General features: G+C 37.8%; 1 protein-coding gene across 1 annotated transcript in view; it reads right to left on the reverse strand.

Moving 5' to 3' along the window:
* Nucleotides 1–777: 777 nt before the first annotated feature.
* LOC149227740 (hydroxyproline O-galactosyltransferase GALT6-like) overlaps nucleotides 778–13830 on the reverse strand; it is a 36542-nt gene continuing 23489 nt past the window's right edge. The window contains exons 4-7 of the mRNA XM_089377901.1: nucleotides 2858–2986; nucleotides 1926–2099; nucleotides 1680–1787; nucleotides 778–1559 (exon numbers count right to left, since the gene is read on the reverse strand). Coding sequence (XP_089234027.1) covers nucleotides 1356–1559; nucleotides 1680–1787; nucleotides 1926–2099; nucleotides 2858–2986 — 615 coding nt within the window. The 3' untranslated portion in view covers nucleotides 778–1355. The remainder of the gene's footprint in view (nucleotides 1560–1679; nucleotides 1788–1925; nucleotides 2100–2857; nucleotides 2987–13830) is intronic.

The following is a 13830-nucleotide window of genomic DNA, read 5'->3' on the forward strand; positions in this document are numbered from 1 at the left end:
CATGGAAACATGCCAATGACCTTTTGTTGTCGAGGGTCCAATACCCTCTTTTGGGTTGCGAAACACTCCAGCTGGGTATTCTCCTAGCAACCATCTCCATGTGGTTATCGTGTAGAATGTCACCAACATTATCATGCGATCTGCAATGCCCTAGGGAAGAATATCATGCAAGCACCCAAATGAAGTCAAACAACCACCAAGTAAGTCATCTCAAATGTACAAATCCAAATCCATCACAGAGCATACATGGGCTGATGAATCATCATATACCATGAACCCTAAATCTCATGATGCACCCCCAAACATGGTGTAAAAACTTTCGAAGTAACCTTGAAAGCTAACAATTTGTCCCTAGATTCTTTGCACCAAATTCTCAATCCTCTATTCCAGAAAGGGGCAAAAGGGAGATGTAAAACTGCAACAGTGTTTTTCTAAGCCAAGATCTTGTACTTTTCTTCAGCAAGCACCATTGGATAAACCCCCTCTATGGATCCTCTAGCTAAGCTCCGGGATGTCAATTTTGAATTTCACTTTATGCATTATATCTTTGAGTCTGTATTACATGCTGTATTATTGAAATTACACATCAAAATATCACAATTTCCAAAATACAATTTATTTTTATTCTGATAATTTTCTATCTTATTAGACCTACGTTTGTGTGCCTCATGCACCCAGAAAACCATATTTTATCAAATCTAAAAGCAACAATGCAGACAGAAAGCCACATTTTATCAAACCAAAAGTAACAATACAAGAATGACAAGATTCCAGGGCTGATCAATTCCAACTGCCATAAAATTGATTATTTAGGAGGTGCACTGATAAAAGGATTAAGACAGTATATAAATACAAAGAAGCGTCTGCCTGATTTACATCTGATTTAACAAGGGAACTCATGACAACCAATGTCTACTCCCATTATAAAAATTTGGGAAATGACAGCCTATTTGTCAAGGTATCTAATCTTTAAGCATAACGATCAGACATTTATGATGGTAATAGGCTGTCCCATATGGGTCCATGAAATTTACATGCCGTGTGAACAAGAGGATGAAACTCCTGAATATTTTGTCTGCATAACTGTTACAGACACACAGAAACTTTGGACAACCACCCACATCAAGGTATCCATAGCTTTAAGCCTAATGATTGGAGTCTAAGCACAGTACCATTCTATAGGTGCTTTCTTTGGGTGTAAGAAATGATTGTAAACTTATATTCAACTTCAGCGAAGAGGTCTTCAAAACACTCATCAAAATTGACAGCTGGATAATGCATTCAAGGTAGGATTTGAATACAGGTAAACAGTTCTTAAATGTACAGGCAATTGCTGCAAAACAATACTACCACCTTCACAAGGAGCAACACTCAACTTTCCCTTTCAATAGTTTGTCCCACATGCAGAGCATTTGTCTGGGAGACTGATAATGTGCGGTGTAGTAATCATCTGTGCATCCATATTGGCAGAATTTCCAATTATGAGAGTACTGAACACGTGAAGAAGCATTGAATTGTTCAACCCACATCCCCATGCTAACATCTTCCATCTTGAAAAGCTGGACCAAACATCTAAGATGGGTCAGATTGGAAAGAAACGAAAACTGACCAAAATAAACATAGTTCAAATTAGAATACATTCATAATGCTTTGGAGGAATGAGCTATCAAATATAATACCCTCAAAGTGTGATTAGCATGTTGAGATACAACAAAATTCGCTATGTCATTTGAAATGATATATCCTGGTCCATTTGCATAAGTGGGGTACTCTTCTTCTGGCCATTCCTGAACCTCAAAAAATCAACAACCTATGTTAGCAAAATCTTAATCAGAAGCAACGCATAACCCCATTCTATAGCATTCTGGGAGACAAACTCAATGTTCACTTAAATATAAAACACTTCCAACAGTCTCTGACTTAACCTCATATGTTACAGCCCATTTGCCAACACGGAGTGGCCTGTGGAAAAGATTAAGGTTACCCATATACAAGCCATGTACATGGGGAGTTCTTTTGATTTCCTTCAATACAGTATCCACTCTCACGAAGGTATCATCATCACATTTCATAACGTATTTTGCAGAAATATTTCGAACCTGCACAGAGTTTTAAGTACAAATCAACATATAAAGCAGAACCCAGGTCCCATCCATCTAAGCTGTAGGAAATGAATGCAAAACTAAAGAAAAGAATCTTCCAGACAATCAATGAAGTGGCTGAGATATGATTCATCATTATCCAAAATCTGGGAAAACAACATCGACTCTTAATCCTTAGCTGCTTGGGGCTCGAAAAGGAAGCATAGAAGAGATATAGTTCATGTTTTTATACAGAGAACTGTAAAAAACTATTTAACCCAAAAAAACAAACTCATCAGTTGAGCCTTCAGAATCAAATTTAAGGGCTGACCACACTAGAAACACTTCTAAGATGTCCTAATTGAGAAGCACTTACAGGGAAAAAGACTTCCTCCAAATCCAGCAACAGCAACATGTATTTTATGTGTCTTTTCTCTCAGAGCATATGTACCCAAAGGAAATCAAAAGAAGGAAATCCTAAAGGAATGATCACTGTAAAAGTTCAACTCTTGATTCATCTAACTACTAAAACAATTACAGGTTTTCAAAAAAGTTATAAAGAAAATATCGATTAAGACAACAACTAGATATGGAGCTTTTATTTCAAACAATGTGCCTCTCAGAATATGAAGATAGAATGGTAGATAATCTTGAAAATACACGGACATATATTTCAAATTTTGCAGGTTAAAGGCAATCGGTGCTACCAAACAGCCAACTTTTGCACTTTCTTACCAAATCTGAGAATACACTTTGAAAGGGTACTATATTCTTACCCCATATTCACAAATTGCAACAGTCTTCAACACTACAAGTTCATAACGGTCCATAAATGGAACGATAATAATATCTCCGTAAAAATCTGCTTCATTCTTTAGCTGCACATTGACCTCCTTCCTTGCATTCTACACAGTGCCCAGGATAAGGTTGTTATTGATCTCAATATGCATCACACAATTTCATGCATAATAAAACTGGAAAGCTTATACAAAATGTCCTTTACAGCTGAAGTCTATAAATATTTCTTTCATGGATTCTAAGAAAGTCTTATTTCTGGCCAATGTCAACGAACACTAAGCACTTTCTTTAAGTAACAAATAATAATATATGGAAACAAGCCAACAATTATAAAAGATAGGCAATGTACATTGATTAACATAATTCAGGTGAAGGTTGCCAAAGGAAATATTTGTATTCATTGCGAACCAAGCAGAGAGTGGAAAAGAAGTCAATCAGTTTCACCAATTCTCAAATGAAATTTTAAGAAAGACAGACTACTCCATTCAATGTACATCGGACTATGGTCTAGTGGTAGGATGGAGTGCTTTCCAAGATGATGAACCAGGTTCAAAACCAGGTAGGCATGCTCCCCATCATAATGCAGTTGATTAAATCTTTCCACAGTTTGAGGTCGTGTTAATTCAATATGCTGGTTTCGTCCTAATGCAGAGGTGTTGTTAACAGTGGGTAACATGCTAATGCAGTCTTTGCATATGGGGCAGATGCAAGTCCTAGTTGGCTTTGATGAATAGATACTGCTAAATGGTGGGTTCATAGCCAAAGGTAGCAATGTAGTAAAGCTGATATTGTAAGGCGTTTTTTACCCTCTCGAATCAAAAAGGTATTCATCAAGCCCCAAAAAAATGGTTCCACTCGATGCCCCATCATAATTGGGTTGACCAAGTTTTTTGGAGGTGTGAAATCATATGTTAATGGAATAAACATTTGTCTCATGCTAATGCAAAGGTGTTTGTCAATGTTGATCCTCATTCTAACAGTCTTTGTAAACGAGAATGAGTGCAAGTCATGGGTGATTTGACAGAGTAAATGACTCTCAGTCGTGGCTTCATAGCTAAAGGTCACCATGCTGTGACACTGATATTATAAGGAGTTTTGTAACTACTAGTGAGAGAATGACACCACTCAATACCACCCTTGTGTACATGTCAAAATTCTAGCATATGAATATCCCTTGTTTGCTATTAAGAGTCAGAAAATATAAAAGATATGTTCTAATAACATTGGTATAGAGTCCTATAGACTACCTTGGATGGGGTGTTTCATACACAAGAGGGTGGGGGTTAGGCTGCCACCATCCGACCTAGCCACATGATTAGGGGACATGGTAGCACATCACCTTAATTGTTCAAACATGTAGGGCAATTACGGCACAAGGGACGCCCTCAGTTTGTTGTCCAGCGTTCATCAAATGGAGCACCACCCATGCATTTCAGACCGGCATCAAATCCATTCACTCTGGCAGATGATCTTCGCACCTGCTTGCCTAACTCGTTTGCCTTGTGCGATTGGTCGAATGTCATTGCCATTAATGAGGAATTTCAATGATCTAGTTCTAGTTACCACCCACATCACATCTGGAGGCAACGTTGGACAGAAGAACCTCCAACAATGTTGGATGATTCAAGTGGTTAAGTTTGGGGCTCTGGAAACTTGGACTCATTTCTTGCGAAGTCGGGTCCTTGGTTGCTAGCTCGACCCTGCCTTGTCCTTTGCACCATGCACACGGTTTCCTTTGGTCGTGTAACTCTCATACTTTCTCAACATTCTTGGAGAGTTTCTCAGAAAGGAATGCCAACTCATTAGTGAGCTTTGCTCCACAGTGCCAACGTTTTCCTTTTCTAGCTCTGAATTGCAATTCGCGTCATCCAATAGAAGTCGCTCTTGGACAGAAGACATATCTTTCCTTTTAGACCTAGCTCGAGAGCTCTGGTACAGTGGGATGCCATCTTGACAACAGACTAGCCACACTCTGTTGCAGGTCAATTCTCCTCACCCCTTGGTTATTTCTTGCTCTTATGCCTTTAGGTGACTTAATTTTGAACTCCACCTTTGTTAAGGTTTTGGATTCTATTTCTTACTCGTCAGTTTTTGTTCCCTTGCATTCTTGTTGACACCTCATTCTCATTCGGCACTCTAACCTTTGGGGCGCACCCTCTCTCTTGAACCATCATTTCTTGGAAAAATTGCTTCTTGTTCAACCCTCTCTTGACTTCAACCCCCTACCCTAGACATTGTTTCGAGCACGGTTTCTTGCAGACACCTCCCCCCTCATCCACCCTTGTCTCTTCTCTGACACCCCCCTCCTCGCTCTCAGGCCTAACCTTCCTCCTCGTGCAACCAACATGCCTTGTTAGAGAGCTTGTGTTCGTCGAGGGGCAACGTAATATCAAGAGCACAGCAATCGGGGTAGCACAGAAGCTTAGCTTAGTGCTGAAAGCTCGGCAACATGTTTTTGGGATCTCACCCTACCTCCTATTCAGGAAGACATCTGTCATGTCAAAAAGGAAATAGCCAACCAGTGGTGTCTTCTCTTCAACACGGAAGTATTAGCAAATATGGCTAATTGGGTGCCCGATGTAGGTCACACACGTGGACAATATAATCAATACATGTACATAGTGGACCTATATTGGCACATGAAGTATTTACTCAGAAAATTCTTATTAGATATGCACAAAAACAGAGAGGGTCTCTCCATGGAACACCTACATTGGCACATGATGGACCTAGACCATCGACGAGAGTGCATTGAGAAATACATTGGTATCCCCCTATTACGGGTTGCTCACCAGGTAGCAACAAGGAGTCAATCCAGGTTACAGCAATAGACTCGAATCCCTCCTCTTAGCCTATTGACTCTTATTATTGAGATTCCTTGCATATTTGTGTATAATGGTTTGGATTTATATATATATATATATAACACGAGGGATAAAACATCACCTTGAAAAGGATGTCTAGCTACATTCCATGATGACACATGACACTTGATGATGGATGTTGAAGCCCCTTTGAGGAGTGTTGGCCTTGATGAGGACTTAGCATTGATGATGTGACCTCCTCCAGACCCAATACCTTGGATGCTAGTCATTGATGTTAGGATGTTGACTTGAGAGATGGTGTTGGCATTGAAATATATATATGTGTGTGTGTGTGTGCGCGCGCGCGCGTGTATGAATCCAAACCATTATACACAAATATGCAAGGTTTCTCATATATATAGCAAGTGTGCATATGACCAAAACAACATCGAGAACAATCCATCTTTGAACCAAAAACACGTCAACAAAGACGCTCTAGATGGCCTCTAAAGTCCAAAAAAGATCATGCTGCAAAAAATGCCTATATATCATCAAAATCATTGCCTATATTGGGATTTTGATCATCAAAATCACTCTCCAAGCATTAAATTTAAAATAAGATAGAAAAAGCTTAACATGTCAAATCAAGATTTTGTTTGAGTGATGGGTACATTTTCACTAGGGTCATGAAAAAGGAGTTCAACAATCAATGCCAACAACATCAAGGTACATAAAGGGCTTGGTGCTCTTCATTGAATGCTAGCTCTGTAACCTTATGCATGACAGAATACAATGGAAATATTGCAATCCTCCCAATAATGATATCCTGAAAACTATTAAGTGTTCTAGATTTTGCGATCTAAAATTCTACTTTCTCCATATGAAATCCAATGATGTTGGAACATCTCTCAAACATCCTAAAACAATTAATGGTAATGTTAAAAAATTGTGTTTCGAGAGTCCTTGGTAGCATTATACAAAGAAAACAAGTTGGTTCAATGAGAAAAGGTCAATTCAGTACCAAACCAATTGATTCCATACAAAAAGCAACAAGTTTGGTACTGAACAGACCTTTTTTAGTTCTATGCCATTGGTCAAATTAATTAGGGCCTCAAAACAGTGAAACCGACCAATTCAACCCTTTTTGTTTTGTTTTGATAGCACTAGGCATGACGTCATCTATGTAGAGGGTGCATCTACCCCTCCCAAGGGGTCCCAAGTGATCAACACCATCAATCGCCATCAACAGAAGTGCAACATCCATCAAGAAGGTACAATGCCAACACCATCTCTCAAGTCAACATCCTAACATCAACGATTAGTGTCCAATGTCCTGGGTTTGGAGGAGGTCACATTATCAATGCTAAGTCCTCATCTCGAGGCAAGCATTCCTCAAAGGGGCTTCAACATCAATCATCAAGTGCCATGTGTCACCATGGAATGTAGCTAGACATACTTTTAAAGGTGATGGTTTCTCCCTTGGGTTTTATATATATATATCTATATATATATATATATATATATATATGAATCCAAACCCTTACACACAAATATGCAAGGAATCTCATATATAAAGCAAGTGTGCATATAAACAAAACAACGTCGAGAACAATCCATCGTTGAACCAAAAATATGTAAACAAAGAGGCTCTAGATGGCCTCTCAAGTCCAAAAGAGATCGTGCTACAACAAATACCTACATATCATCAAAATCATTGCCTATATTGGGATTACAATCATCAGTATCACTCTCCAAGCATTAAAATAAGATAGAAAAAGCTTAACATGTCAAATCGAGATTTTGTTTGAGTGATGGGTACACTTTCACTAGGGTCGTGACAAAGGAGTTCAAAAATCAATGCCAACAACATCAAGGTACATAAAGGGCTTGGTGTTGTTGATTGAATGCATGATAGAATACAATGGAAACATTGCAATCCTCAATCCTGATATCCGGAAAACTATTAAGCCTTATAGATTTTGGGATTTGAAATTCTACTTTCTCCATATGAAATCCAATGAGGTTGGAACAACTCTCAAACATCCTAAAGCAATTAATGGTAATGTTAAAAAATTGTGTTTCGAGAGTCCTTGGTCACATTATACAAAAGCAAGCAAGTCGGTTCAATGAGAAAAGGTCGATTCAGTACCAAACCAATCGGTTTCGTACAAAAACTAGCAAGTTTGGTACTAAACTGACCTTTTCTTGTTTTGTGCCATTGGTCAAAACAATTAGGGCCTCAAAATAGTCAAACCAGTCGATTCAACCAGTTTCGATTCCGTTCTAATAACACTGAGCATGACATCATCTATGTAGAGGGTGCATGTACCCATCCCAAGGGGTCCCAAGTGATCAACACCATCAATCGCCATCAACAGAAGTGCAACATCCATCAAGGAGGTACAATGCCAACACCATCTTTCATGTCAACATCCTAACATCAATGATTAGTGTCCAACGTCCTGGGTCTAGAGGAGGACACATCATCAATGCTAACTCCTCTTCAAGGCCAACACTCCTCAAAGGGGCTTCAACATCCATCATCAAGTGTCATGTGTCACCATGGAATGTAGCTAGACATCCTTTTCAAGGTGATGGTTTATCCCTCAGGGGATCGTATTGCACCTCATAAGAATCACCTAACACATACTTAAAGAATCATGTGAAATCAACATCACAGGTACAAGAGCCATAAAAGCATCAAGGTGGACAATATTCAATGTTAAATCCATCGAAGTACTTCACACAAGTATCATCTTCAAATGTCCTACTAGCTTATGGTTGTGCATAAGGCACCTCAGTTAGGTATGGGAGGGTTATCACAAGACCTTATTAGGTGCTCCCAACCTTGCGGGGAGGAATAATTTGTAAATCGACCCTTTCAAATGATATGTGCAAGTGATAGGTGTTATGACTTGGGTTTTACCTCATGAAATGTGTCATAGTCTTATACTAGGTTATGCAAACCATTGTCCATGAGCATCTTTGTATAAGGAACGCTTAGATGCTTGAGTTACCTTCCCTTGTGTTTGTTTTTCCAAGCTCCCATATTTTCCTTTTTCTTTCTTACTTTGTTATGGCTTGTTTAACAAACATTATTGATTTATCAAATAATAGATGATATAATCCCCCTTTAATGATGGGCAATTTATCTCCTCATCGAGGTCAAGATGTTTGTTGAGAATTCCTTTTACTTCGATAGGCATGATATGCATGGATATTCTCACAGACGAGTGGTTATATAATGAGTACAACTCAAGCTACAATTGACTTTTTCTTGATTTATATCCCTTGCCATTCTTTTGCATTTTGATTTTTGGCTCATGCTCTTTTCTTACAATTGCATCAACCTAAGGTATTTACATCAACGCTTTCTTCTCATAAGACAAGGCCAACAAGGAACCAATACAAGTGACTGGCAACAACCAATCAAAATATGGGATGATGGACATAAAGGAATGATGACAATTGTTAAATATGAATGGCATGGAGTGCTACCATCTTCAAAGCCTCCTATTTGTACCCCTCCTCGACAATGAAAGAAATACCCTAATGAAGGTCACACTATACTAGGGACATGATAACCACCAAGGTGAAGTGAGGGAATAAGTACATAGGGAATCGCAGTCTATAATCCAATGTCAACCTCTGATCCATAGTAGAACGCCCTAAAATTTAAATGAAAGCACTTGAACGTAAAAATGGTTGAAGTACCTCACAATAAATGACCCACCTTCCATTTGATGAGTCAAATAGACCAATAAGTGCATCGGCTGGAAAGAGGTTGAGAAGCATCTAAAGCCAACTATTTATGGATCATTGCATGGTTGTTGGATGGAAAGCTACAACATAGGAGAAAAGCTCTCCTAGGGTTACCCATGTATATTGGTTAGGTAACATCTAGCTCCAAACTCCAAGACATGTGCTCTCCACAGAGTGCATGATCCATGTACTCGAATGAGGAGTGCATGAGAATCCTAGCAATCCCTCGAGCTCGCAAGCCTATAACCTGCATCACTCTACATTTTGCTAGATTCTACAAGAATCTGTTAGTATGATAGTAGCAGGATGATGCCATCACCCTAGAATAGTAAAAATTATAAAAACTACATATCAAAATATAGACTAAATAATTACCATTTCTTTTTTATTTTGAAACAAATAAGCACATAACTATGTAATGAAATCAATACGATAAAAGAAAGGAAGGATGCAAAATCAATATGCATGATACACAACCTATACTAACCTAATAAAACAATGATATATCAAGTATAAGGCAATTAGAAGCTAAAATCCACTTCACACAATGATCAAGGAAGGAATCAAAATCATATGGATGGGCTACAATGGAGTTGAAATAAAACAACATTGGCTCATCCTTGCTCCAAGTAGGGCTTTCATGACACAAGCCAACCATCTCAGAAGAGTTATCCATATTGCTTAGGAAATAACCTCTATTGATATCATCCCCAAAGTTTTGAGAAACGATCATCAGGAATCTGCAGAGGTTTCTCAACAAAAGCAGGGACGAAAAAGGAAGGATGAATTTAGGTCTTCAAAAAAAAATTTGCTCAGGTTTTAATGTCTGTTGCATCCCTTTGCATAACTTGAAATACTGGGAACAACTACAAATTGAGAACAACTTTGTCCCATAGCTATTTCAATCCCACACATATAAATTTCAAATGTATCTTTAGTGATAAGTTGGGGATAACATGTAGGAAGAGCTGGTGAAAATTCTTGCTTTGAAAAACTTGATGCCCTTCACAAATATCAAACTCAAAATGGTACTCCAGTGTTTATTTGATATATGGATAGCCATCTAAATCTAAGTATAGGGATGGCTAAACATTGTCATGAAAAGGAGGTAATGATTGTTGAAACAAATTTGCGATCACACCCTCCTCATGTTGCCCAAGATCATCACTATGTGTGTAAGGATGGAAGTGGTCATGAGAGTTTTCCAAAATTGCATTTGTAAAGAATCACTACTCTGATAATTCTTTACATCATGATCAATATCATAAATAGGTTTTCCATCAAAATGACAATAGCTCATATCCCACTTACGTCTTCCAACATGTATATAATCATTGAGATCTTTATTTTCCAACGATTCAACCTCATGATCTTCCACTTCTAAGTCATCACAAAAGGTATCATGGAATTGAAAGACTTTGAAAGGAAAATAGCAAACCTCATCATCACCTACATGTGAAAGAATGGTCTCTTCATCAAGATCTTCTTCATCGGTATGATCTTCACTATGACCTTCATCAATGTTTTCATCTTTGACTAGATCAACTGAGGCTTCACGTACCTACTCCTGATAGCTTTCTACAACAGTTTCTTCCTCACACTCTTCAATGATGTCTTCATCATTTTCAAAAGGAAGTACTTATTTTTGAAAAACTATGGTCAATTTCCAAAGGGTATCTTCATACTTTTGGAACCTTAGACCCAAATGTTTAAGAAATTCATCAACAAGTTATGCAATGGAAGATATGCTTTTTGGGATGCAAAAATATGTAATCCAATCCAAATGTCTTGCACCTAAAGCAGTAATGAATAATCTCATAAATGCATCTTCATGCACCCTATTAATTTCTAAAATTTAATTCAGGAATCTTTCAACATGAGTAATGGCCAAAGAAGGATCACCATCAACTTTTGGACAATTCATACAACTTGGACTAAATTGATTTGGGTATCCTGGAACATCTTGGATATCCAAAGCAAGGTATAACACATGCAAATCCCAAGGAGTCATTTTCTATCCCATTTAATTTTTATAATATAGGAATGTGGAGTCGCAGGGTGAATCTTAAATGGCTTAAAATGCTTATTTCACCCTACAAGTATAAAAAAATTGAAAATCTATGACAACCAAGAACTTCATTCCCCAATGGAGTTGTCAGGTGAGCATACTAAAGAAGGTTTTAAGATATACTTATCAAGAAAAAAAGTTGAAGCATAAACTTTGGATCTCAAGGAGGACTTGACTCCTCCCTAGCAACAATGCCAAAAATGTTACAATGAAACTTAGCACCTAGTGTAAAGCCTCACTAGGTGACCTAGACAATGTGCAACACGTGGGGGTGTTTTCACTGTCCCCTCAACAACTACTCCCCTCTCTTTAGTGAAGGACACAATCCAACACAAGGGAGGATTAGTTAGTAGGCTTTAGGAGTCTAGCAACCCAAGGATATTAAGCTAAATGCCCCCTAAGGATCCTACAACAAACATCCACTAAGGGTGTGACAAACTAAGGTTTATAATGGATGAAGGAGTAAGTTCAAGATTTGGGTTCAAAGAACCTAAGGGTCAATCTAAAGGCTAGGGTTAACCTAAAAAGTCTCAGATAAGTTACCTGAACACACCAAATCAAGAAAAACTCCAAGGCAGATATAAACTAGGGTTTTAGGCAAGCAAATTATAGAAAAAAATAGTTTATACTGCAAATTTAGCCATCAAAATTGTATAAAAATTATATGGAATGAAAACTAAATTCAAGAGTAAACTAAGAACAAATTACAACAAATTTTGATGGTTAATAAGGCATATAACAATGAATAAAGTATGACGTCAGCCCAAGATAATGGCTGAAAATTAAATGAAAAAACTTTAAACTAGCTTCTCTAATACACTTTTAACCAAAACAAAACCCTAGGGCATGCAACAACAAATCATTAAATGATAAAACACAAGATGTAGGGCAAATGGAGTCTAAGATAAAAACTTTTCTAGGGTTTATTTTGGAGTAGTTCTAAATCCAAACAAAACGAATGGATCTAATTTACCCTAGGGTTTTCAATTTAGGTTCTCAATTTTCCAGATGATTACGAAAAAGAAAAACCTATCTCTATTCTTCAAATACTTGAAGGGAGGGTTTATCTCAACAAGGGATAACAAAGCAAATACCAAAAAAACTAACTTAACACCAGAATATACAGCCCATGGAACATAAAACCAAGATAAAGAAAATAAATAACTTACTTCACCATGCAACATCCAAGATCCACCATAAGCATCCATGAAAAGAGATCACATCACATCATATCATCCACCCAAGAAAGTCACTCGACTAGGTCTCCATTGCACACTAGAGAGAAATATCACTATTACAAAGTTGCAATAATCCAAGTGTGACAATGATTCAAAGAGAAGATCGACTCCCCTATTTATATAAGGGTAGCCATGTCAATTTCCCTTAATTTAGACTAAAAATCCCTAAAACTTATAAAATCCATGAAACAAGGTGGATACGCGAAATTCCAGTCCCCAAAGATGGCCAAATCAATGAAGTAACATGAAAATAAGCCTCAAATAACCCAAATGTGAGTTTATTGTCCTCCACGGGTGGTGTCATCATCCAAAAGGCATGTCTCTCCAGAAAAAGGTGCAAGGAATAACTCAAGGGATGTATCTTATCCCATAAGTATTGGATAAAATGAATTGGCACATCACTAGCATAGCTCTCCAAAGCCCACGCCATCCTCCAAAAGGCTCATGTCATCATCAAATGACAAACTAGAATGACATCATCAAGGTAGGACATGACATCAACTAGGTAGAGCGTGCATCTACCCCTCCCAAGGGGTCCCATGTGATCAACACCATCAAGAGAAGTGCACCATCCATCAAGAAGATACAATGCCATCTTAAGGACGTCTTGTCATCTTAGGGGCATTGATTTTTCAAGGTCTTCTAATATTATAATTACTTCTAATGATTTCTTAGTTAAATCCTTCTTGTATTCACCATCATCATTAAGCAATTACACAGAAGATCTCAATAGTAGAATAAATAATGACAATAGGATCATAAAGAGATAGCCAAACAATAGACACAAATATTTACCCTAGGAAAACCCTCTTCTAGGGGAAAATCCGACAACCTTTTCTTAGAGAAATTATTCAGTTCAATAAGAGATACAATCTGATCTTTTCCAATCAAAAACAAGGTCAAACCTGGTCAAACGGAGATAAGTAGCCTCAAAAATTCAGTCAACTGTGTCATGGAGAATTTCGGTCTGCCTCAGAGATTTTTGTTTGCCCAAAGATTTCGAACTGCACAGAGATTTCAATTTGCCCAGAAATTCGATCTGGCAATAAACTCGATTTGTCCATAAACTAGGTGTATTA

Source organism: Pinus tabuliformis, chromosome J (genome assembly GCF_031772625.1).
Source record: "Pinus tabuliformis cultivar Carrire ecotype Pingquan chromosome J, CPIR1, whole genome shotgun sequence".
NCBI lineage: Eukaryota > Viridiplantae > Streptophyta > Pinopsida > Pinales > Pinaceae > Pinus > Pinus tabuliformis.